This window comes from Aulonocara sp. 'chitande type north' Nkhata Bay, linkage group LG2 (assembly GCF_057382095.1).
Source record: "Aulonocara sp. 'chitande type north' Nkhata Bay isolate Kocher_YH1m ecotype deep benthic linkage group LG2, A_spYH_male_GT1.1, whole genome shotgun sequence".
In the NCBI taxonomy this organism is placed as follows: Eukaryota; Metazoa; Chordata; class Actinopteri; order Cichliformes; family Cichlidae; genus Aulonocara; species Aulonocara sp. 'chitande type north' Nkhata Bay.
In genome coordinates this window covers 2,812,623-2,839,823 of record NC_141345.1, presented here as the reverse complement: position 1 = coordinate 2,839,823, position 27,201 = coordinate 2,812,623, and the positions used below count along the sequence as shown (strand labels likewise).

The following is a 27,201-nucleotide window of genomic DNA, read 5'->3' as shown; positions in this document are numbered from 1 at the left end:
AGGGCTCAGGACACACCCCTGAGGGGCACCGGTGTTGACCACAAGGGTGGAAGAGGTGTTCTTACCCACTCTGACACTCTGTCTACGGTTAGTGAGGAAGTCCACAATCCAGTTGCACAGAGAGGAGTTAAGTCCCAGTTGGTGGAGTTTGGGACGGAGTTTGTATGGCCGGATGGTATTAAAAGCCGAGCTGTAGTCTACAAAGAGGAGCCGTGCATAGGTGTTCCTGTGTTCCAAGTGCTTCAGTAATGTGTGCAGCACTGTGGCGATCGCATCCTCGGTTGACCGGTTCTCCCTGTATGCAAACTGGTGCGAGTCCAGGGATGGTGGAAAAGCAGCTCTGATGTGTTTAATGACCAGTCTCTCCAGGCATTTGGCGGGAATGGGGGTGAGTGCCACAGGTCTGAAATCGTTCAGACGTGTGACATTTGACTGTTTTGGGATGGGAACGATGGTTGCTGCTTTGAAACAGGATGGTACCAGTGAACAGGACAACGAGGTGTTATATATAGAGGTGAAGACGTCCGCCAGGTCCGCAGCACAGTCTTTTAGCACCCGGCCCAGCACTCCATCCAGCCCGGCCGCCTTCCTGGTGTTAATGCTCCGGAACACACGCCTCAGCTCATGAGTGCTCAGGACCGGAGCAGGGTCGGTTGAGGGGAGAGGGGACAGGACAGGGTCGGTGTTCTCCCTGTCAAAACGGGCATAAAAGAGATTTAGATCCTCAGCCAGAGTAGAACTGTCGGCTGAGGGTGATGGTGTTCTTCTTTTGTAGTCCGTGATAGCCCTGATGCCCTCCCAGACCTGCCTTGGGTTTGTGTTGTTCTCAAACCTGGCCTCGATACGCCTCCTGTGCTGCTGCTTGGCAGTCTTGATGCCTCTTCTCAGGTTGGCCCTGGCAGCACTGTATGCCTCCTGGTCCCCGGATTTGAAAGCGTTGTTCCTTGTTCGAATAAGTTGTTGAACTCCGTGTGTCATCCAGGGTGGATTATTAGGGAACACACGGAATCGTTTCCAAGTTGTTACATTGTCCACACAGAAACAGATGTAGTCCAAGACAGTGGAGGTGTAACTGTCCAATGCGACACGATTGTCAGTGTCCTGCACCTTGAATACATCCCAGTCTGTGCAGTGGAAACAGTCCTGAAGCATCGGAATAGCGTCCTGCGGCCACGTTCTCACGGTTTTGGTTGTAATCCCAGTGCTCTTGATCTTTTGTGTGTATATTGGGTGTAGCAGAAGGGAGAGATGGTCTGACAGACCCAGGTGGGGATAAGCCTGGGCTCTGTACGCATTCGCCATGTTGGTGTACACCTGGTCCAACGTTCTATCTCCTCTGGTAGCACACTTCACATTACGGTGGAAATTGTGAAGTACAGATTTCAGGTCCGCGTGGTTAAAATCCCCAGCCGCAACATTAGTTTGTACTGACACTTCCTCTTTTAGCATCAGATTACGTCTGATTCAGATTAGAATACTGCACCTTTTATACTGCTCAAGTGAGAAACATGTAAAAAAAACACATCCTATGTTAGTTTTACAACACCATGATGGTACTACTACTGTAGCTCACATGTTTTGGCCCTGCCAACACTTTTTGAGGCCCTCTCACACTTGTGTGGAAAAATGGTGGTACATTTTTCATACATCTCCAACTTTGGGGGTTTTCCCTTTAGTGATCACAGTTTCTGTGAAAGAAACAGGCACAGCTTTAGCTTCATTAATAAGATGATTAATGAGAAGCAGATAAGTCTACATCTTTAAATAACTGGATTAGAGCTTTTTATGCTGCGGTTAGAAAAACTGAGGTACAGTCAAGTCAACTCTCTGGAAAAATTCAGAGTGATCTGATGATCATCCATTGGATAGTGGAATAAAAAAAATGAGCGAATCACAATGCAATACCTGTCACCAAAACACAACATGCACTCCTATTTCTTTATTTGAATTTGTGACAAGTGTCAGTGGCATCCAGTTTAACAGTTTAATTAATTATATTTTTGTGTCATCGATTAAATTCCCAAAGAGCTGTATTTGAAAGTCATGTTTCACCTGCGTTTACACTGGACCTCATTTTTTGTTGGTTTCTTTGAAGGATTTCACACAAAAAACTTTTGACAGCTTTCATTCTTTGACTTTGTGTTTTCTCCTATTTATAGAAATATCTTTCATCACAATGTCACACATGCTGAACTCTATTTTTGTTGGTTTTATTTTTGTTGGTCGCTGCCCAACAGCTTGTTGGTCCATTACTGTTATGTTTGTGTGATAGTAGCAAACTAATGTTTGCCAGGCACCATTAAGAACAAAAAACATTTGCATAAATGGTTACTTAAAAAAACAAAAAAATAACTTAATGACTACTTAAATATTTGAATATCGTGCACATCCCTTGGGGTTTTCCCTAATGCAGTTATGCCTGTCACATAGCCATATTTATAAGCACAGCATATATACTGTTTGCAAGTGGCAGCCAGTTACAGGAACGTTGGCTTATACGGAGGGGAAGTGAGCTAAGATGTCACATTTACATAGTAAAAAAAGAGGTGGACATAGTCATTATCACATCACGTGATTAGTTTTGTTGTGAAGCACTCATATGAGCATTTTCACCAACACGCATCATCCCAGAGGAGAGTCCACAACAACGAAATCATGTGTGTGCGTGTTTGTGTGTCCAGGGTAATGGCATTTGGCAAAAAAGATTCAGAGATTTCATGAAGTCAGATACTCAGAAACCATGTTGTCACTTTGTTGCATTCGTTATTCACGTTTCTCAAAATAAAAGTCTTCTTTTATGTCTTTATTCAGTTGATGAACCTCTTCTAGTTGCAAAGTTTGAGCTGTTTATCTCACTTTTAGCTCAGTTTTGAATCTGAAAAACATTACGTGGGCTAGATGTGGTACACACACAACAGCACAGCTGACATTTGGCCCATATGAGGTTGACCTGTGGCTAAGTTTATGCACTCACACTGCATCAGGGCTACCAATTCAGGCCAAATGCAACCTAAAATAACTACAAATATGAGCTACTGTCTCCAAAATGTGTGTTAAAAACTCACCTCTGTGCCACTTGTCCATTTAAGTTTTTGTTATTTATTTTCCTGGGTACCAATCAGCAGTTTGGACAAGAAAGCAGCGTAGCTTTACAGTTAATCTTTGGGTTTCTCTACTAACTAAATCACCTCTTACCTGGGTATATCAACCTGGTAACTTATGCTGCTCCAGAGTTGGTTATGTTCTAAATTAGAGACAAACATGTATGAAATCACCAGTCAACTCTTTTTGTGTCACTGTTGCAGTTTGTTGATCAGTAAAAACTCATATTAAATAAAACATTTACATGTAAAATATATGCAAGGTAGGCTGACTACTTCTGTAAAATAAAAACATCCTGGTAACCTGTTAACTTTAACATCTGGTGGTGTCCATCATGCTTCTGCACACTTGTCTTTTGGAGGTTTCTCTCTCCTCTTCTTGTATTTCATCAACTGTAACCACAGGGTTCAGCATTGGCCCTCTGTCCCAATTACTTATTTTACCTGGACCACATACTGCTGATGCTAGCATCCTTCCCCAGAACTGTGCCTTGACAAACTCATCTCTTATATCTAGAGACAATTTTCTTGTCCTCAAAGCTCCTTTTTTACTTTGGCACAAACCCTCTTAGAGCTGGCGCTGACTAAATTTAATTAGACACTGGAGGTTGTAAAAGCATATCAATGACCTTTGATGGAAATAGGTCACACCAGAGCTCAGTGTCATAACAAAGGGTCTGAACACTTACAGTATATAAATAGGATATTTCAGTGTATTATTTCAGTACAAGAACACTCCATGTTTTTGCTGCCTCATTGTGCTGTATTCTCTGGGTGATCGTGATTTGAGGAAGGCATCCATCTCAGTCAAGTCGAGCAGCCGCCTCTACTTTTTTCGGTGGGTGGTTGTTACATTAAAAAAAGTCTACCTTGTAATTTGAATGCAAAAACTTGACATTTCTATCTTGAATGTAATTAAATCATGTAAGATCTGTATGAAATTCAACAACTTAATTTGTTCTTGTTGAGATCACATGATACAATCTAGTAAGAGTGGTTAGTTGCTGGACTCATGAAATTCACAAAATCGCAGGAGATTTCAAACTGCAGGAAAATCACTGGAGTTATACGAGGCAGACAACTACACACACGCCACGTGTATGCTATTGCTATTTATTGTGTTTATTGTGCAAATGGTTGTTTGTCTCTACGTGATAGACTGGTGAGCTGTCCAGGCTGTACCCTGCCTCTTATCCTATCACTTCTGGGTTATGCCCAAACCCCCCCTGCAACCTGGATAAAAATGGAAATTCTGCAGCAAGGAGGCCGTTAGTCGTTTTAGATCCATTCAATTCCTATGTTAACCAGACTCTAGACTTTGTTGAACATTATGTAATATGAAGACAACATGTAGTATTTAAGTATTTAAGTAGTATGTAAGTGACCATGTAGTATTGGGGTAAAAGCTATTCAATAGTGTTGAAATAAAATGACAAAATTGCAAAGGATTAAAATATTCCAAGAACTCACCTTACTTCATCTAAACATGTTTCAATCGCATTTTATCAACACAAAATGCACGGGTTTGTTGAATATGAATAAGTTGTGTTGATTGAACTCAGTTGTTTAAGTTTCTGCCAAAGAAAAACACTTGTGTGCAACCAATGTCCACTATTGAATTAAGTAAATCCAACATGGTCCCTTTTTTCAGTGTAGACTGGTGAGAAACAAATAAAACCACTTTGCAAGTTCCTTAACAAACCCTTTTTTTTTTAGTCTTTACTTTAATAAAATAGAAACAATATTATCTGGTCATACAAATGTCCAGTTTAAAACCTCTAAATTATCACAACAAATCATTTAAAACTCCACATCAAACATTTACCAACATAATTCAATTATTAAATACATCTTTCAATAAAAAAAAAAAAGAAGTTAAATTGCATCTCTCAACCCGGTATAGCTGCTCAACTGAGACTGCATAGGAGTAACAGTGTGCAAGTCTGCTGCGAATGGAGTAAGTGCAGTGGAGATGGAGATGCTCAGACGATATTGTGGAGCATAGCGACAGCCAGAGCGATGAGGGTCAGCGAGGACGAAGAGACGGAGGCAGACGAGCCAATCTCAGCGAAAGGCTCCGTGTTTCTAAGCATCCAGTCCTTCTCCTCATGAAGGCCCTGATTGTCCAGCTCAGCACCCACCAGGCTCCGGATTGTCTCGTAGTATTTATTCAGCCAGTGAAGCTGGTGAGAGAAGAACATTTACTGAATGTTTACTGTTTAATATTCCAGCTGAATTTAATAAGCTTTATTCCAAAGTAACCAAAATTGCTTAACAAGGATAAAACAGAATTTCCTTTTTATTTTAGTGAAGAAATAAATGCACATTATGAAAGTGTTCGCACGTAATGATTCATTTATGCAACACATGATGAACATCCTGTGGTTCCTCAGTTTTCCTCACAGTCAGCCTATTGTCATTACGCAGAAATGTTTAGCGTTATAAATTTTAAAAAATGTATCGTCATTGCTCCTCAGATGAACCACTTTATTTCATTTTGGAGTGTTATGGACTCTGGAAAAGATAATTTTCAGTAAGAAGTCTGTGAAACTGACGACTTAGACTTCCGGCTCTGATGAAATTCAGTTTGCACAACCAGTCAAATGACGTGATCCATTTTTAAAGGACTTACAAAGCAATCCTTCCTGTGGCAAAATGCAAAACAATCTACAAAACCATCGATTGGGCAACCATCGATTGCGTGCTGTAGGTCTGTGCTGTACACTCCAGTTTTAAGGGGCTTCACAAGAAACTGTACTTAAAACACTGCTGTTCAAAGGTACAGAGCCTTGCTATCTGGCAACATGTGAGAGATTTTGAGACACTGTCATAAAGGTCCACAGAAGGATGAACATGGTGAGCAACAATACTTAGGTAGGCTTTGGATTTAAACGATGCTCAGTTCATACCGTGGGGCCCCGGAAACAATTCAAAATGAGGAAGGCTTTTGGGATGGGTGGGCAAAAACCATTCCTGATTTGAGAACTGCATTAAGAGTGCTGAGAATGACGGTTATGGTGTGAGGATTGACTGCAACATAAAGAAAATAACTCCACAAATAAGTTGTAAGGAAAATGCCTTCATTATAACACCACAGTTTACTCTATATACTCCAACAATTTCTGCATGCAAGCCTTCATTCAGGGACTACTGGTTAGCTTTGATCTTGTTCCAGTCAGATTTGTGAGGCATAGTGTAGTTACTCATACTGTACTTACCCATTAATAATGTTAGCTCACCATATAAACTGAAAAGGGCTACAATTAGTCCCTTTTTACGAATCAATGCAAATCAGACGATTGCAATTACAGAGCAGAATCAGTTTTTAAAAACAAGACTGTTTAGTGTCTGACTCCTGACACCTATTCTATTTATTATAAACAGCCCCTAAGAATACATATGCAAACAATTCCCTACACTATTACACCATCCCGTGTACTCAATTAGTGATACAAGACAGGACTGATTCATGCATTCATTCAAATGCTGCAGCAAACATTGAGACCAGACAGCATTTGTCTAATCTTCTATTATCCAATGTTGGTGAATCTGTGTGACTTGTAACCTCAGTTTCGTCTCCTGGCAAGCACTCTGTGTGGTCTGCACCTGTAAACCATCTGCTGCAAGGTTCAAAGCGCATTCAGAGATGCTCTTGTGCATATCTTGGTTGTAGTGGTTATATTTTACAATTCTTCTCTAACATCAACAAGACATTTCTAACCAGGGAACTGCTGCTCATGGGATATTTGCTTTAAAGTGCACAAAAATACACTAGATTTAAATAATACCAGGATTTAAACGTTCATGAACTCTACAAAAGTAACATCTGTTTGTGGTTATCAAAAGTTAATGTCATCTTGATTTGAAAAAAAAAAAAAAAAAGCAGCATAACAAGTTCTTACATTTTCCACTTCTAAAGAAGAGCCAAAACACAGAAGTTGATTTCACACGTGGTTTTGTTTTCTTTACAGAGCGTTTTGATCAGTGAACCGTAGACAAACTGCAGCTTAAAGCGTATAATGGGGGATTTTAAGAGGAAACCAGCATTGGTATTGCAGGCAAAAGAGCCTCTGATATGACAGGTTTGTATACCCAAAGGTATTTACAAATTAAAACTAGAAATTAGTTTTGGGGAAGTAAACTCACACCGAGGTGCAGCCGAGCATTCATTTTATGCCTTCACGTCAGCACATATTTGTATCTCATTTTCAGAAATTGGAGGCAAATGTCTTGTAGTTGATTATGCAATGAGATGCAATTTCTTACCTGCTCTGAGCTCAGCAGTGACATGTCAATCAGCTTTCTGTCATATGGAACCAGTGATACAGTGTCAAAGGTCAGGTAGTTATTTCCATACTGAAGGACAGAAAAGAAAATCCACATAACGTTACCTTCACGTTACATTAAAAAAAATGATATAATTCCAGATTATCAATAAGGCACCACTTAATTTTCACCTTTGTCTGAACCGGTACGACCACTGCAACATCTTCAATCCGGATCCCAAAGTCATTCTCCTTATAATATCCAGGTTCTATGAGCAAAATCAAGCGATTTTTCAGGATTTTGACATTTTGCACAGAAAAACTTTACAAAATAAAACTCACCGATAGACGTGAACATGCCGGCTCTGAAGCCAATGTTGTTGCTTTGGAAGCCAACAGGCCCTGGGGATACATTACATTAACTCATGATTAAAATGCAAGTTACGTTACAGAAAAACAAATAAACCTCTCCATGATTTACTCTACAATATATACATTGGAAGCTTGTGAACATCATGCAACCTAAAGTGTATTTTCATGATCATGCTGGTCAGTGGATATCAAGTATTAAAGAGGAATTATCAGAGGTCATTATTCATGAGCCAAAATGTCAGACTTCAGTTTCAGCTTTTTTACTCTTTAACACTGTTAATGTGGTGGAACATACAGCTGAGACTGATGAGAATAGTTTTCTGGAAAGTTAAAGGCGAGCTTTTATGATTTTTGTATCTCTGTCATACATTACTGTCGCTGTGGATATCCATAATATAGTAATCTCAGGCATTTAGCTAAGGCTGTAAGCTGGCCGGGGACCTTTTGTGTGGATTTGCATGCTCTGTCCAGGTACCTGGGCTTCCACCCACAGTCCAAAGACATGCATGTTAGATTAATGTGAATGTGAGTTTGAATGGTTGCCTCTCTGTTTTATGACTGCTGGGACAGGCTCCAGCCAAACTGCAACTCTGATTTGGATAAGTGGAAGAAAGTGGATGGATAAATGGATCAACAGACTCTTGACTGACATTTCAATGTTTTATATATTAAACAGTTGAGAGATGATGAAAATAATTGTTACCTTCAGCCCTATTAGGAATAATTTCCTCCTGATATTGTTAAAAAACAATTAAACACCATTTGGGGCACAGAATGGACCAGCCACTTAAAAATCAGCCCAATTTTATTTATCCTTGACACACTGTATGATTTTATTTATTTATTCATTTTAACTCAGAAGGTGGAGAGAAGTAAGCAAAGCGTGATAACTAAACAAAGTGTTTTAATACCCTCTAGCATCTTTTTTGCAGAGGCTGGAAGGAATAAAAGTAATGCTTTCAGAGGTTTTTTTTTTATCCCACTTTGTCTTCTGCATCTGTAATAATGCAGAAGACAAAGTGGGATAACCGTTAAATTGTTTCAGTTTCAACATGGTTGATTTAGTGGAAGATTTGGTGCCACTTCTCTTTTTTATTAAATTATACGTTTCCTTGAAATTCTTGTACTTTGTGGCTTTTTCGAAGTTTTTGTACACCTGGGACACATTTGACATGGACTCTCATCCACAGATAGATACTTAGTAACTACTACTGGAAAGATTAAATGCATAAACCCTTTCTCTCGCAGTGTAGCCCATTTTCTGAAACCTTTCTGAGATATTGTTGTGATGCATAGATGCAAGTGTACGCACTGAAAAATAAAACAGTGTTCAAAAAACAGCACGCGGCATATTTGGCATCTCAAAGTCATCTCCAAATAAAGGTTCGTACACTCATGAACTCCGAAGTAGTTTCCGACACCGTGACCTGTGCCATGGCCGTAGTTCAGGCCCACCTCCCACAATGCCCGGCGACCCAGCATCTCCATGTTCACACCTGTTGATGAACAAAAACCTCCAGTCAGACATCCTGTACCAGACACGCTACATCTACTCACAGCTATGGTCTATGGTGGAGGAAGGGGGCTCTCTAGTGGTGAAACAGAAAGATTTCATTTAAGATGTGTTTATTTTTCATTCCCACCTCTTGTCCCGGAGGGAAAAATGGTTCTGGATATCTCAATGTTTCCCATCAGCACTCGAGTGAAGGCCTCCTGTGAAGCAAGACATGTGGTAAATGATAGGAAACTTGTGTTTTGAACAAAATAATAAGAATTAAAGAATTAGCATATTGAAAAAAATAGAAAGGAGCAAAGTTGATTGATTGCTATATGACTGATTAGACTGATTATAAGGAAATATTAACATATCTTCTCTATCAGTAATACCTTTTGCATTTCTGTGGGCTTTCCCCAGTGAACCGTCCGAGTGATGTCAGTGGTGCCATCTCTGAAAATAGTGAGAGACACGGTGACTCATTTTAAACGCTCGTGACATAAAATGAAACTACAGAAGTGTGTGAAGAGATCATTTTTACTCACAGATACTGGCCACCAGAATCAACCAGGTACATCTCATCAACTGTCAACCTCCGGTTTGTTTCTTTTGTAGGGCTGTAGCACAAAAACAGGAAATGATAGTAGCACTGCTTGCTGGTGTTTTTCAAATGTGTTGAACTATTAGCAAAAGAAAAAAAATGCCTTCATGCAAAAAATCCAAAAACATAATAATGTTATTGTTATTTTGTGATAACCGCAGGGCTCTAAGGCTCAGAAAGATATAATCAGGCTGTTTATAATAAGACTGTGCGGGCCTCATTTTGTGAGGCACAAAAGTTGAGGAAAGAAAAATATTCTCAGTTACTCATCTTTTACAGATTTTCCTCGATGCCTTTTATGCAGGTCTCACATCAGGAAAGTCGTCCTCACGCTTAGTTCTCAAAACATCTCTCACAACACAGACTCATTTTTATAAAAGACAAAAAAGTGTCAACACATGCAAAGCCACTCGATCACTTTAACTCTGCAACCGATGACTAAAAACCTTTCAGTCAAATAATTTTATGTTTTCATCAAAACCTTACTGGAACCAGCACCTCTCTCTAAACCACTCGCACCACCTATTTGTGTGATATATGCTTGTGTGTAACCAGGCATTCCTGACACAAGACTGAGAGCATGCATTTCTATTTGCTTCAAATCAAGGGCATCTGCTACTTCTAAGAGTGCTGAGAATCACGGTCATGGTGTGAGGATTGAATGCAACATAAAGAAAATAACTCCACAAATAAGTTGTAAGGAAAATGCCTTCATTCTAACACCACAGTTTACTCTATATACTCCAACAATTTCTGCATGCAAGCTTTCATTCAGGGACTACTGGTTAGCTTTGACCTTGTTCCAGTCAGATTTGTGAGGCATAGTGTAGTTACTCATACTGTACTTACCCATTAATAATAATGTTAGCTCACCATATAAACTGAAAAGGGCTACAATTAGTCCCTTTTTACGAATCAATGCAAATCAGATGATTCTGTCAGTCTGCCCCAGGGCAGCTGTGGCTACAACTGTAGCTTGCCTCCACCAGTGTATGAATGTGAGAGTGAATGAATAGTGGTATTGTAAAGCGCTTTGGGTGCCTTGAAAAGCGCTATATAAATCCAATCCATTATTATTATTATTATTGCAATTACAGAGCAGAATCAGTTTTTAAAAACAAGACTGTTTAGTGTCTGACTCCTGACACCTATTCTATTTATTATAAACAGCCCCTAAGAATACATATGCACATTTACACTAAATGGCCACACCTTTGAATATTTGATTTCAGGTGTTTTGAGTCCCATTTCCACAGGTGTATAAAGCCACAGCAGAGCCATGCAGTCTGCTTTACAAACGTGAAACAATGAGTCACTCTAAAGAGTGCGGTTCGATAATAGGATGCCACTGCTGCAACAATGTGTGAAATTTCTTCCCCCCTAGATGTCACACAATCAACTGTAAGGGGTACTACAGTTAACGAACCACCACCGCAACCCAGCCACAAAGTAGCAGACCACATAAACTTACAGAGCTAGGTTACAGCTAAGGAACTGTGTGTAGAAGTCACCAACTTACTGCCGACGCGATAATCTCATAGTTTTAAACATTTTCTGTCATCAAAAACTGTGTGAGAGGAGCTTCATGAATGGGCTTCCATTGCTGAGCAGCTGCATACAAGCCTTATACAATCCTGTGTAAGCATCTGGGGTGGAATAAAGCATGATGCTACTGGACAGTGGTGCAGTTGAGTTATGTGGCGTGTCAAGTCATACTTCTCTGTGTGGCAGTCTAATGCCACACCAGGTCAGGGTTTGTTGAATTCTCTGTTTTCAGCTGTGTGGTAACATTTTGAGGAACACCCTTTTCTAGCATGTCTTTGCCTCAGTGCACAAAGCAAGTCCCACAGAGGCATGGTTGGATTAGAACTTGATGGATCCACACAAAGCTCAACACCGATTGGATGAACTAGAATGGCAATTGTGAGCCAGGACCTCAAAGATACTTTTGTGGATAAATGGGCAAAACTTCCCACAGACAGGTGTAAAGTACAGGTATTCTGTCCACATAGTACAGTGACTCATCTTTTGATGTCAGTCTGAATGCAAAAAAACTAAATGAGTGTATTGAATGTGTTTGCGTGTTCAGTCTAAGCACTCCAACATTTTTTCAGTTTCTGCATACAAGCCTCATTCAGTTAGTCTTGTTCCAGGAAGATCTGAGGCAGTATTCTGGTGTAATTACTCATACTGTACTATTACTCCAGATTTCCCATAAACTGAAAAGTGCTACACTCAGTCCCTTTTTAACATCAATACAAATCAGACATCAATATCAGTTTTAAAAAGCAAGACTTTTCAATGCACAGTGGTTGAGCAGGTTTAGGCCTACTTGGATACAATCTGTCATTTGGTTTAACTCTAGTTTTATTTATTATTTATTTTTTAATTCATGATTAACAAAACCGCTCATTCTGCTTGACTTGCAAACAGTCTAACACTACGAATCAATCACCATCACCATCAAGGGACTTGCCCACAGTACAGTGAATCTGAATCAGCTTCTGTGACAGTGTTTTTCCTGTACTCGACCCTTAAAAAAACTAAACAAAACACTGAATTAAAATTATAAAGCCACAGTTTACTACAAAATGCTTTGCTGTTTGTCATATCATCTGACTGTAGAGGTTTCTCTCTATAATATTATAACATTCGGGGGGTGGGGCTTGAGATGATGGTTATTGTAGACTGGCACCTTATATAACTGAACGCATTATCAGAACTCGAGTATGTGACATGTGAGCTGAGGACGTTTATAAATAATTTGTAGGAGCTGTAAAATGAAAGGTGATGATTCTGCATGACTGTTTCCAGGAAACGTGTTTCTTGAGTTTGTGACAATCTTAGCTCAACCAGCTTTCAGTATATTCAGTAGTTCTTTTAGGAGTAAAAAGATCCCGTCAAAAAACATGCAAAAAGAAGATTTTGGATGTATATTTAGGATATTCTACCAGAGATTTAGCATGCCAGCAAAAACAAGTTCCTGTTTTGGCTTTAAGTGTTTTTTTTCTCCCCTTCTTTTTTTTTTTTAATCCAGTAATGTTATCCTATTTTTACAGCTTTGAGAACTACAGAACATCATGCAAAAATAATAAGGTACAATATTCATTTAATAAATGCCTTGGAAAAGTCATGTTGGTTGTGAAATATTTAAGAAGGTTAAGACTGCTGCGAGTACACCACAACCACCAACAAAAGCGGCAACAAGTTAATGATACCACAAAAATGTTACAATGCTGCCTTGTTGTGGAACTACAGACAATTACAAATCCAGATGCGTAATGTCAGGTTTACGCAATCATATAAGGTCCTAAAGGGACCTATAATTAAATCTTCTGTTACTTTTTTAACCTTAAACTTTTATGCTTTTTAAGGACCTTGTTGTTTAGTTTGTGTTCTTTTTTTTGGTTTGAACATCTTGGGTCATAATGGAAAAGCCTACACTTGAATTCCGATTGATTTTTTATCTTATAATCCATTAAAAAAAAAGTGCACCAATGAAATCTTGAATATCTGAGCACCTCACAATGATTTAAAAAGATTCAGCAAACATTTAGGTCATTTTTGGCATCCAGCATGATAGTTTACTGTAATCTTCTTTGAATGCATCCTTAAAAATGCAAAAATGAGTATAAAGATGTCGGGATGAAAATTAATCTCACCTGTAATGGGCAAGAGCAGCATTAGGTCCACTTGCAGAAATGGTGGCAAAGCTTGGGCCTCTGCTGTCCTTCTGTTTGCTGGAATGACGTTCACATAATTCTTTAATTATACTGTTACAAATTTGAGTTTGAGTTTCATAATTTCTAAAATTTCTCATCTTTCATGTGTAACAACTCCTTTAAACTTTACATTTTCAAATTAAATAGTTGGCTTCAAATACTTCATGTCAGCCGTCCCTGTTCCCACCCACCTGCGGCACTTGTCGACGTATTCTGCAGCGGTCAGTTCAGTCGCATTCCCCTCTGGCACGGTCTTTTCCAGCCACATCAGGAACTGGATAACAGCAATGGCATCCCTCACCTGCACAGAGTCACCGTGACAATGAAAATGATGCAGATTAAAAATGCATATGGCATGTTGAAAGGCACCTTTGAATGGGGTAATGCATTTACTCAGATGTATGTTTACTCAGTATCTCCTTTGGAGGCATTATGCGTGTCTGAGTGGATGACATACGTGAGCATCCCGTAAAATCTGCTGCTCAGTCTCATCTTTCACAGCTTTTGTCGTCAGCACGGGAGAGTAGGAACTTGTCAATAGTTTGTCCTACATGATGCAAAAAAATAATGATTATTAATTATTATTTTTTATTACCCATTTTGTAAAATTCTACATATTTATTAGTAGAAAGGCCTTGTTTAAAAAGGTGGAAACAAGACCCAGGGGTACTTAAACTCAGCCTGACCAGTCATTTTTTCAAATCATGTAATCCACATGGTCTGACTAAAGAACATGGGGATCTTCATAGTGATATGTGATATCAGGGGGGCGTTACTGCACAGAGAATAGTTATTTTTCACATCTGTGAAGGCCCGGTTTGCAGCTGTGTGTGACATGGCTGGAATGATAATTGGCACCTCCTAGTCTGAAGTCATGGTTCTCAATTGGAAAAGGGTGGAGTGGCTTACTCTAGGGTCAGGAACTGGTTGCTCCAAGCGATGGAGTTCAAGTATGTCCGTGACTGACGAAGGAAGTGGTTGTCACTGTTCTGATGGCTCCTGAGTCACTAAATTTAAGGATAGGATCCTGCCTTCACCCTTTGCCACATTAGTTTGAGGTAGCAGCAGAGTGGTTCGAGCGGTCCAGGGAAAGAGCTCAAATGTGATCACCTATCAAAGTGTTCGCAATAAAGCAAACACTTTGTGTGTCGTGTTCTGATAGGGTTTCCCATAGCCCAGGAAGTGCTACACTGGCAACCAACTACTCCAACGCTCCATGTCAGACCCACAGCCCATGCAGCCAATGCAAATAACATGACAAATAATTCTTGCTTAACATGTTCGAGGCCACAGCACTCGCATGTCAGTGCCCTTTGTGCCTCTTTCCCCCCTAAAGACGTATTTTTTGCTTTTCCAAAAGTTTTTAAACAAGGAAGCCTTTTGTGCCTCTCATTGTTAACAGAAGTCCCACTTGAATATATTGGCATCAACCCCCAAAAAAGAGTGCCTGGCAATCCAATGGGGGGTTGACTCTGTTCGTTATTACCTCCTGGGATGCCCATTCACCCTCTGCTCATTCCACGCCCCACTGCAGTGGTTTCATAACATGAAAGATGCCAATGCTTGGATTAACTGCTAGTAACCACCTAGTAGTGGTCCATAGGTTGGGAGGTGCAGATTGCTGGAGCTGACTTCCTTTCTAATTCGTGAGGGGGGCTGTAGGTTAAGCCATACGGCTCCCTGGGTTAATTCAATTTTGCTACGTGGTGGCGGGAAGTGGTTCGTGGCTCTGGCAGTGCCAGGTGAGGACAGCTGACAGCAATGATCTAATCAGGTCCTGAGAACAAGCCCATTCATCTATGTCCTCTGTCATGGATATTTGTTTTTAGTCTGTATCTTTTGATTTATTTGAGCTACTCTACCAAGTCCCGATGTATTAAATAGAGGACATCCTGGGCTTTACATTGATATCGCATGTGTTGGCCTCTTGGGTGGCCTCTTTTAGCTCCAAAGAGAAAAGAAATCACAAAAAACGTCAATGGGAAGATTTATTTCCCCCTCGGTTCTCAGGAGGATATTTTACGCAGTAGTGCGCTGGTGTGTGGAAAGGAGTCTGAGATGGCTGAGAGTGTGAGAGTGGCTGGAGCTGTCCTGGGAAGGAGCTCAAATGATCATCCATCAAAGAGTGCGCACTAACACATTGTGTGTGAAAACTAGACACTATGTCTGCAGCATTATCTTTCTCATAGCTCAGGAAGTGCTAGTCCTTCCTCAACTTTTTAAAGCTTGAAGTCTGTGGCCATCAACTTTACAATGAGCATAAAGCAATAAACCTTTGCAGTTTTATTTTATAGGTCATCTGTCCAATATTTTCAGTTAAGCACACTGTAAATTTAGAAGGAGCCCTGTCACAGACTATCATCCTATCTGAGCTGTGACAGGTTTGAGCCCTTGACACCATAAGTGTAGGCAGACAAAAAAATAAAAAATAAAATAGATGCATTAGTTTATTTTTTACAGTTTTACTGGGAAAATATGAATCTGTGTTCTCTTCAGTATATTACACATTAGACAAACAGTCATTTGATCCAAAGAATTGATTAGTGCAGCTTTATAATTTACAACAGCTCTTCCATCGAGAACAGCAGTGCAAACAGATTGTTAGACATAAAAAATAAATAAATAAAAAACTATCACGGTGGGCATAATTATGCTGTGCAACACATAAAAGAGTGTGCAGACCAGCTGGCTGGGGTCTTCACTAAGATCTTCAACACTTCACTGTCCCAGTCCTGCATCCCGCCGTGCCTAAAGTCAGCCACAATTGTCCCACTGCCAAAGCGTACTAACATTAGCAGCCTCAACGACTACCGACCAGTTGCTCTAACACCTGTTATAATGAAGTGCTTTGAGAAACTGGTCCGACGTCACATCATGTCCTGCCTGCCACCCACACTCGACCCGCTCCAGTTTGCATACAGAGCTAACAGATCAACTGAAGATGCCATTGCTACAACGCTCCACACCACCATCTCTCACCTGGAAGTGCAGGGCCGTTACGCCAGGCTGCTCTTTGTTGACTTTAGCTCTGCTTTCAATACGATACTCCCGGACAGACTAATAGATAAACTGCTGGAAATTGGACTTCCTTCCACCACCTGCCGCTGGATCAGAGACTTCCTCTCAGACCGTGTACAGAGAGTTAGAGTGGGGCCTCATCTTTCCTCAGCCCTCAGCCTCAACACCGGCTCTCCACAAGGCTGTGTACTGAGTCCCCTACTGTACACTCTGTACACACATGACTGTGTTAGTTCCCACCCAGACAACACAGTCATCAAGTTTGCAGATGATACCACTGTGGTGGGGCTCATCTCAGGGGGAGATGAGACTGCATACAGAGCTGAAGTTCAGAGGCTGTCAGATTGGTGTGCAGACAACAACCTGGACCTCAATACCACCAAAACAAAAGAACTGGTAGTTGACTTCAGAAGGAGGAAGTCCGAGCTGCAGCCTGTCAGCATCAACGGGGAGTGCGTGGAAAGGGTCTCCAGTTTCAAGTTTCTGGGTGTGCACATAGACACAGACCTCCAATGGAGCTCTAACACCTCTGCGGTCTTAAAGAAGGCCCAACAGCGTCTCCACTTTCTGAGAATCCTCAGAAAAATGGACCTGAAGAAGGAGCTGCTGACCGTCTTCTACCGCTGCTCCATTGAAAGTGTGCTGACATATTGCATCGGTGTGTGGTTCTCCAGCTGCACCACAGCACACAGAAAGGCACTCCACAGGGTCATCAACATGGCCCAAAAAATCATTGGACATCCTCTTCCCTCCCTGAAGGACCTGTACAGCACTCGCTGTCTCAAGAGGGCACGCAGCATCCTACGGGACTGCACACACCCAGGACACCGGGTGTTTAAGCTGCTGCCGTCTGGCAGGAGGTTCAGGCTGCTGAGGTCCCGAACAAATAGACTCAAGGACAGCTTTTACAACAGGGCAATAGCCCTGATCAATGTAAATAGCTGACCTGACTGGATACCTCCCTGGACTTTTTAGGGGGAGGTAACAATGTTTAAAACGATAACAATAATATTTATATTTATAACAAGGTGCAATAATAATTAATGTGCAATAATAACAGTGTGCAATACACATACACTTATTCTTCTTTTTTATACTAAGTTAATATACTGTGTTGTGTTGTTTGTTACGTTGTGATGTGTCATATCGTGTCGTGTTGTGTTATATGTAGTGCCGACGTAGGACAGTTTTTCCAATTTCATTGTACTACTGTACTATGTATGACTGTGCAATGACAATAAAGAGTTATCTTATCTTATCTTATAAAAGGAAATAAAAGGTCTGCATACCTGTGGTGTAATGACCTCATAAAGAGCGTAGTTTGTGTACTCTGTACCGATCCACACCTTAACCCCAGGCCTGGTCACATAGTTCTTCAGATGATCGAGGATGGTATCATAACCTTTTAGCTGCACACAGAGGGCCCCTTCACAAGAGGCATTCAAGTACACCTTCAACTCTTCAGTCACCCGCTCCACGTGGAGAAAGAGCCTGTTACATGACGTGAAGGGAAATAAATACTGCATATCCTTTTACATAATATATAAACCACTGATAATAGGTTTGCAGCTGGTATTTGTGATGGGAATTATAGGAAATAAGGAAATACAAAACGATTTTTATTCGGTGAAGTGTAGTGTCTAAAAAAATGAACCTACCAGATCTCATCCATTGTGAGTAGAGTGTAGGAGTAGAAGAAAGGGTTGTACGGGATGTCATTGCCACGCATGTTGAAAAGCCCTAAAAACAAACAAAGAAAACATCTCACTGTCAGCAAGTTCATTTATTTCCTCACTGGGATCAATTTGGGCCATGAAGCGCTCTTTGCATCTACTGTGAGACTTACGCGACTCTCTCTGTGTAGCTGCTATTTCAAAACAGGCTCTAATTCAAGTCGGAGTCACGAACAGTCTTCCGAATGGTACCCTTCCTGTGTTGGTTTGCGGGTAGACTGCCTTTGTATAATTCAGTCTGCAGAAATCTTGCTTATTTCCGATTCAATCACATCATTTAACCTGTGTGGAGTGATGGAGCTGGAGGAGTGATTTTAGGTTGACATATAGAGAAATTGTTTGAATACGTTTCTAAGTGATTTCTTTTTTAATCCTAATATTCTTTATCTTAAAGGATTCTTTTTTTGCAATTACTTTCTTTAAAGTTAACATGTTCATTAGTGGGGTGAAGATTTTGTACCCAGTGGTAGCTTTAGACAGTATAAAAGATGGACATGGCTTCCAGATCGGAAGATGGAAAATAAAGTTTATGTACCTTAAAACTGCATTCTTTTGATTGCCAGCAGGGGGCGATAGCTGACTCTCCTGATGAGGTTTTGTGCTCAGTCACTCATTTTGGGTCATAATTGAGAAACAAGTGGCAAAAATAGCTCATCTGTATTTTATTGTGCTTGTGTCCATTGAAACAGGAAAGAGAGCCACACTGGAGTTCTCCAGAATCAAAAACGTGTTGCCGGCTTACTTTCGACACTGCCTCCATCAGGCAATAGGTGCTCTCTGCAAGTAGACATGCTACCTGAGATCCCAATGGTCTGCCAGTACATTGAGTGATTTGTGGTCATATCACCCAGCCCTAATGGATGGATTACTTGGCTGGTTGTCCATCCAATAAAGGTTACACTGACTTGCTTCATATTGGTACATGTCATGACGTGAAAGACAGGCCCTGGCCCTAGTTTAACTTCAGTTGATATCTGATCAGCCCAATACACCGACAAGTTAAAACTTCTTAGAACTTAAAACTTCTTCACCATTAGTTCATACGGGAAGATTAAGTATTTAAAACACAAAAACTGCTAAAATAAACTATTGTACTTTAGCAATACTTTAAGAACATTAATGGAAGTGAAAAAAGCTTTTTTAGAGTCTACGAATGTGACAGAAAAACAAATACATTTATTTAGCAACAGTAATTATTTATTATTATAGTAATTATTTATTATTATTTATTATTTATTTAAATACTTTTAGACAAAGGTATCCTTGCTATGTGTCTTTTTTAATATTTGTAGATCCTCTAAAGGTAAGGATATTACTTAAAATGCAATCAAATCATCTTTAGTGAACCCTTATTTTAATCACGATATTAGTAGTGTTTCATAGGTTTTTAAATTAAAGAAATTAATTAATTAGAAATTAGAAAAAAAAGTCAGTTTTCTACTGACTGCTGTGCTGTTACACTGTAGAAAACAAGGCCTGAAGCAAACAAATATGCAGTGCAGCTGCAAGTCACTGGTAGGCAGCATGTTGTTACTGGTACTGAACAGTTAGGACCACAAACACATCTAAAACAGATCTGAGACATTTTCAGGTTAATTTATATGCAGCAGCTGAGTAGCTTGTCGGGACAGGATGTTGGGCAAGTAAAAGAGCAATAAGGAAAGCTATTCAGGGGGACTTTAAAATGAACTGATATTTCCTTCTTGTCATGCTGAATAGGGGAATGTAGTTCTGGACATTCAAATAAGCTTGAATCAAATGGGGGGAATTTAAATTCTGCCCTCGTGGTGGTGAAGAGCGTCTAAGACCTGCAATGAATGCATTAGAGCAGGATATGTCTCAGGTGCTTTTCTCAGTGATCCAGTTGTAGCTCAATATAAATATGCACCACAATTAACTAAGGCATTTCTGAACAGAATTATAAGATATATAAGATTGCAGTTACTTACAAGCCGTTTCATCCAGCGCTGAAAGCAGGAGGCCTGTGGGCTTGTATGGATTGTCCCCCATCTGAGTTCGTATGTGCTCCACTTTCTCCTGCCAGGTCCTCTCTACAAATATACATATTTAATTTTCATTTGCATCCAGTGAGACACATTTGATGCTAATTTGTCGTACAGTGTGCTTTTGTCCATCCTCGAAGAGTGGCTGTAGCTCAGGAGGTAGAGCAGGCCGTTTGCTAATTGGAAGGTAGATGGTTCAATCTAGAAGATACTAAGCCCACGTCGCTCTCTGATGCATCCACTGGAGTAGGAATATGTTTGAATGTTATATAGAAAGCACTTGCTTGCTACAATTTTAACTTGGACTTGTCTGAGTGCTTTTTGCTCAAAGTGAGTTTGTAGAGAGTAGGGCATGTGAAGAAAAACAACACTTAATTGTTCATACTGGGATTCTAACATTTTCACTTCACAAATAATGTGGTTTAAACAAAACAAATGTTATTATTAGCAAATAATGCCAAAATAGTTCGAACAGAACGTCTTTAACCACAACTCTTGATTATTAACAGTTTAACAGTATTTCATTTTTAGGTCAAACAATCAATACAGATTATCGTCACACTGCTCGTTCACACAGTAAATATCTGGGTGTTTATTACTATGAGAATTTAATCTGTGTGTGTGTGTGTGTGTGTGTGTGTGTGTGTGGGGGGGGGGGGGGGGGGGGGTGTCAAGATGTGACCACATAAACGACTTCCCTAATCCTGCTGGTCTGGAAGTCCAGCAGTTCATCTAAACAAAAGGCACTTAGACTAAAACAGATATACTTGTGTTTGCTATACCATAAATCAGTAAGAGAAGATATAACCTTTCTCCTGACCTTAAGTTGTGTGTGCATGCCAGAGTGCTCTGGGAGGCGCACAGAGTCTCCACAGACTACTACGGATCAAACCTCCATTATTATGCAATCGATAATAAAACCAAGCATATATGAGTGAATATTTCTAAGCATAAATGACAATCAACCATATAAACCTAACAGCTAACCAGATCACCTTCTCTATTAGGAAGTTAATGGCATGCCAGAGTTGTTTTTGCAGTTCCTTCCGCTGCTTGTAAGTGACAAAAATGTCTTGTTAACAGACGTAAAAGACCTGCTAACTTACTGAAATTCTGTCAGAAATTCAAGTCTACTTTGCACAGCATTTGAAATGACTTACACAGAAAGGTGAGAAATTTGTGGAGAGCTGGACAAAGTCAATAAGGACAAATGCAGATGCACTAAACCAGGGTACAGCAACACAAACTGAATCACTGAATGGGGAGAAAAAAAATCCTATCCCATCCAAACAGTTTCCACTGTTTAGAAGAAGTAGACAATTTCTCTTTACAAAATCATCCAGGGGCTTATTGGTCTTTTCAAAACCTTGCGGAATCTAGGCCGAATACCACTGATGGGGTTGCATCCAACACATTGTGACCCATCTGTGGGCGTAACCAGTCTCATGGCGAAACAGCATCTTTGGTAACTCTAAACAGATCTCAAAAGCAAAGGTTTATGAGGTATTCTGTGCTTTTCAGACATAAAACTTCACTTTATTTCCTATAGCAACTAACTACTATGATCTTAAATCAATAAATTGCTTTCAGTGCTCCACTTGTAGCTCTTAAATGTTTTACTAGAATTGTAGATCAGCAGCACCTGTCTCTATTTGTTAATCTTGCGATAGATTGGTGATCAGTTCAGGGTGTACCCCTCATCATACCCTATGACAGGTGGGAATGCCTCCAGCTCAACCGTGATGCTAAGCTGGAAATACGGAAGAAAATGGATTGATGGATCTTTCAAATATAATGCTTTGGCTACTCCAAGGCCTTTCTAGTAAATAGGTCCTTTACTCTGACGTGCAAGCTTCTCATTACTTAATGGACTTCTTCCAGACAGTTAGCCAAGCAGAAGAACGAGCTTTCATGTCTAAACTATGAGACAATATTTGCATGCTATATGGATTTCTTTTTTGTGCAGCTTGTAGTCACATACAGTCCATTAGGTTTATGGTGCTCTCCATTTATTCAATGTGCCTATTCTGACCATAAACTGGACAATATGCTCATCCAGTCTAAGTTGGTATTTGATCCATCAGCCTATTGTAAAACCATCGACATGCTATTTATGGCTCTGTTTTGCGAGCGGCTTATTGCACTCTGTCCAGTTTGCAGGTATTTATCAGCACACAGATAAAAAGGACCACACACAGGTAGACCAACAGACTGAAAGATGTGTGCTCAGTACAATCGTAAACACACGTTCACATAAAGGAAACCTACGTATGACTCGGTCAGGCAGGCGGGTGAGGTTGTCAGGCGGGACCGACGGTCTTTCCTTCCACACTTTGTCGACCAGGTTCTCTGTGATGGACTTGAGGCTGCGATCGCTCGAGTCCAGATTGATGTTGTAGTCTCCCTGCGTTTCTAATGGAGGAAACTGCAGATGATTACACACGCTGAACCGAATCAATCACAAGTAAACAGTCTGCATGGCGTCTGGAGGCTTTGTCAATAATTTTCCCATCTACTTAGGTGAGCACTTTATTGATGTTAAGCCAGACTGACAGGTGGGGAAGAAACGTGAGACTCACTGAGAGAGAAGAGGAAGGGATCAAAGCCGATCTCGTCACCCTTTGGCACTTCTGAGATAAGCCACTCTGCCACACTGCTGATGGACACTACAGAGCATCACACATGACAGACCGCAGTCAGGTTATTTGAGAAAATGATGCAGAAGGTGGAAAACATTGTAGCAATTTTAAAACCAACTTTTGGGTTTATAAAAGAATATAAAATAAAATGAGCACAAATAATGTTAATCAGAAAATACAGTTTCTATCAATGAAATGATACATTGTAACATTGAAAGCAAACTTTGACCAATCGAACTGGTTCAATGTCGGTGTTAGAAGGGGTTCTTTGGGGTGAAGGTCCATCTAGAAAGCTCACTTGACTTGATGATGATGTTTAAAACACTCTTAAGTTATTGCAGTGCAATTGAATTATGTGGTTAACAGCATTTGCAACAGTGGATGGGCCTATGCAAGTCAGATATTTGGAAATACCCCACTAAAAAGTGGTCAGTTTTTGCAGCTGTTGGGTTTTTTTGTTGCTGTTTTTTTTTAATCCCACCTGAACTTTGAACCTCTGCAGGAATTGTTTTCTGAATTTTTCCTGTAAAGAATAAACTCCTTTCATTGTAATACTTAATATTAGCAAATCCTTCCTGAATTTGAATTTTAAAGCTGCTTATCTGAAGAGCAGAGGTCAGATCAACATTCAGAGCCATGCATTTAATGTGTTTTCCCGTATTTGCCTGACAGTACTTTTCAGCCTCCCCTACCTCTCTCTGTGTTGCAGCCTAAGAAGCATTTGTTGCTCAGTAATTTCCTAAAACTGTTTCAGCAAATGTTTCCCCGACCAGGAATGCAAATCCTGAGCACTTGCAGCTGTGGATTAATACATACATGGCTGTAATGTAAGTATATGTATTATGTGTATCATATACACAGCAGTAGAGGAAGATATCACATAACCCCACCATAGCCTTTTAAGAAAAGAAGTAATATGAGAAACAGATACAACAATTCATCTGAATGTCTTAGCAGAAGTTGAGACTCAGCAAACCAACAGAGATTTTTCCAATCATCCATTGTCCAATTTTGTGAAGCTGGTGTAAATTGCTGAGCCTCAGTCTCTTGTTCTCAGATCATAGGAGTGAACAGCTGGCGTGATCTTTTGCTACTATAGTTCATCTGCTTCAAGCTTTGATGTGTTTGGTGTGATCAGGACTTTCTGAAATACCAACACAAGCCTGTCTGATACCAACAACGATGCCACACTCAATGTCACTTGAATCAAGTTGTCTTGACCATGCTTGGGTGATTAAAGCCAATGGTGTCATGTTATTGGATGACTAGATATTTTCATTAACGCACTGATGAACAGATGTACCTAATGAAGTGGCTGGTGGTGGGTGAGTGTATGTGGCCCTTTACAGGCCTCTTTTTTCTGCAATCCTTGAATGACATTGGCTGTCATGAAAAGCTATAAAAAAAAGTAATAAGTCCCATTAGTTGGAGTGTCTTAATTTTTGCTTCGGTGTTAAAGATTTTTGTTAATGAGCGATGTTTATTGATATTAAATCTGCTATAATGGTTTTTAAAAAAGGAAACATTTAACTGGAATCGAATGGTTGCTGTGTTGTCATAACAAGTAAGCAAAATAGGACCACTCCTACCATCTTTTTCCAGCTCCCAGTTGCAGTCCATCTGTCTCTCAGCTTGAACCCAGTAGCGGCTATCTGTCCACAGAGCGGCCTTGTTCAGGGTAACTACAGCAGTGCCTGAGGAGAGGCAGGAAAACAGCTGCGTTATAGAGAGGGCAGCAGCAACAGTGAATTACAAATGACTATAAATGTCAGAGTTGACTCAGTGTGTGACTGGACAGCTAATCTGAATTTAAAAGATGTATGTGTGATTGAATGAGAGGGTGAGCAAGAAACAGTGATAACAGTCCGGTAATGTGGTGCGGATATATAATCAGGGTTTACATTATCATTCCACTGTTGCACCCTCACATCACAAATACCCATCAATGAATCTTAATAAAAACCCAGACAATATGGCTTCTCATAATAGAGTTTCACATAGGTTTGATGGAGTGTAATCAGCGCTCTACTGAACTGTCATCTGCTTTCTTATTCTTTCACAGTTAAAGCGTGAAAACAGAGCTCATCATTTCATAGGGAAGTTCCACTGCGAGGGCGAGTGCCTACATTTGAGGACATGCTGTCGTGCAGCAAGTGAAAGCAGGGAAAACAAATGAATGAGGAGCGAGATGTATGGCGAGGATGTGGGATGAAAGCAGAGGAGCTGCGTGACCGAAGATGTCGGAAGTGAGTCATGGGGAGGAGGAGGACGAGACAGAAAAGGATTGTACCTGCAGAACCAGTGAAACCAGTCATGAAGGCCAACCTGGCGTCACGTGGTGCAATGTATTCACTCTAATGGAAAAAAGCATACACAAACTCAAACACAACAAACACACACGAGCTTTAATCTCAGATGACATAATTATGATGGACAGCATGTGTACCAGGTGAGCATCGGTGGCAGGGATAATGTAGGCAGAAATATTCATGGCACGCATTTGCACTCGTAGCTCCTCCAGCTGGAGAGAGGTGTTTACTGCTGTGCTGGGGAGGTACTACAAAACACACACACAGCAAGAGTAAAAATCTTCAGATTGAATAAAAACTCGAGGAGCTGCTGATTCATCCATCTCTGTATTTCCCTCCATAATCATTAACTGCAGTCCATGTGCTGCAATCATTAACCACGTGCACAAAACTCATGCAACATGTCCTGATCTCTGGGATTGGAAGTTTTAGTTAGTGTTTAAGTTGATGTTTAGTTTTTGCTGAGTAAAATCATTTGTTCAATTGTTATTGGTGTGAAAAACAAGCTTCCAGATATTTTGGACCCTGGTTTGGTCTGTTATTCAGCCTGCCTCTACTCCTCCATATGGATCAGTCACATCTTTGACTTCAGCTTTATTTTCAGCTTCCTTTGTGTAATTTTAGCAAAGAAATCAACAGTATCCCCTTATATAGACATTCAGTTGACAAGCTAATCTTACCGGTGGGGTCAAAGAGCAGTTCCTCTCAGTTGATTCTCGTGCAACAGCACCATCAGTGTTTCCTGAAATTGCATGCACACAGAGGTAAAAGACCTTGGAAAAGTGATACAAGTGACTGAATTGAGCTATGCAGGCATGTTTTTGGATTAGTCTAAAGTAATCTTTCCCTTTAAAAGGGGCTTATTGTACCAAATCTATTCGGACAATCTGAAGGTCACAGCAATCTGCGGGACCAAAGTGACTCAAGGCTTTGAGGACAAGAGTCAGACTGGACACACAGAGTTTATATCAATCCCATTAACCACAGTTCATCCAGCAAGAGAAGTGCAATCAATCAAGATACTCCATTCTGTCATGTCCAAGTTACTGCTGATCAAAAACCGCTCCGCAGAGTTTATGCAGTCAAATTTTGTGCAAAGAAATACAGACAAGTAAAACCACCCGGCACAGACAGAGGAGAATGCATATACTTCTTTAAATGCAAGTCTTCTTTAAATGGTCTAAGTGCTTAAATCATGCAGTGTATGTACATGCAGACTGTAACTGTCCCTATAACAGCAGCTCCTACATGTGAGCTGTTCGCCACTTGACAGTTTCTGTACTGTAAACAAAGAGAAATATTGATCGCCACAGTGGCTCAATAAAAGTCTTCACACAGAGAGCAGATCCTAATCAAAGAGGATAAAGAGGAACTTTTTTTTACCTGTTAGTGCTGCAAGATACAGAGCCAGCAGCCAGCTGAAAGAAGGCATCTTGACACTCCGAGCCCTTTGCAAACAGATCCACACACGGAGTGGCTGAGGATCTGATGTTGCATGCAGCGTATGTGTGAAAGTGTGTGGGGGTGTTGCTCGTAAAAGCATTACTGCCCTCTCTCTCTCTCGCTCCCTCTCTCTCCTCCTCCACTGTCACCACTCATTATCTCCCTGATAGGAATCCTGTGTGGTGGCACTGGAAGTGAATCTTAGTACTTGGAAAAATTCCTGACCAAAAATATGCATCCATCCATGAAAAACACCCACCTGTTTGTTTTGTGGGTTTTTTTTTGTTTCCCTTGCATCTGACTCAACAGTTTTGATTGTATTATGATGTAATTCAGTGGCTGTGGGTTAGAAATTCCCACTTTTGTGCATTTTTGAACACTACTGATATTGTTATTGTGTATATAAGAAGAGAGAAGCAGTCTTACACTGAACAACATGGATAAAGCTGCTTATATTCTGTGACTGTGTGATTGGAGAGTATTTGTCAGGTGGAAGGCAA

At 40.4% G+C, this 27,201-nt stretch overlaps 1 protein-coding gene across 1 annotated transcript; it reads right to left on the bottom strand.

Moving 5' to 3' along the window:
• Positions 1-4,627: 4,627 nt before the first annotated feature.
• xpnpep2 (X-prolyl aminopeptidase (aminopeptidase P) 2, membrane-bound) lies at positions 4,628-26,829 on the bottom strand. The gene is made up of 21 exons (XM_086301747.1): positions 26,642-26,829; positions 25,939-26,000; positions 25,396-25,506; positions 25,240-25,303; positions 24,539-24,643; positions 22,890-22,976; positions 22,579-22,722; positions 20,257-20,358; positions 18,233-18,314; positions 17,864-18,065; positions 14,014-14,103; positions 13,748-13,857; positions 13,497-13,574; positions 9,779-9,850; positions 9,626-9,686; positions 9,382-9,451; positions 9,130-9,234; positions 7,709-7,768; positions 7,559-7,635; positions 7,368-7,457; positions 4,628-5,284 (listed from the first exon to the last, which is right to left on the bottom strand). The coding sequence occupies exons 1-21, from the start codon at positions 26,799-26,801 to the stop codon at positions 5,084-5,086; spliced, it is 2,133 nt and encodes a 710-aa protein (XP_086157873.1). The 5' UTR covers positions 26,802-26,829; the 3' UTR covers positions 4,628-5,083.
• Between the last annotated feature and the right edge of the window lie 372 nt (positions 26,830-27,201).

Bases quoted from the DNA above. Each gene is read 5' to 3' on its own strand.
- xpnpep2 (XM_086301747.1), bottom strand. From the start codon at position 26,801: ATGCTTTTACGAGCAACACCCCCACACACTTTCACACATACGCTGCAT. The intron at 13,858-14,013 runs GTATGTCATCCA...GACTCTGTGCAG, and splicing joins AGATTTTACGGGATGCTCAC to GTGAGGGATGCCATTGCTGT. The intron at 9,851-13,496 runs GTGAGATTAATT...TTTGTGCTACAG, and splicing joins GCTGCTCTTGCCCATTACAG to CCCTACAAAAGAAACAAACC.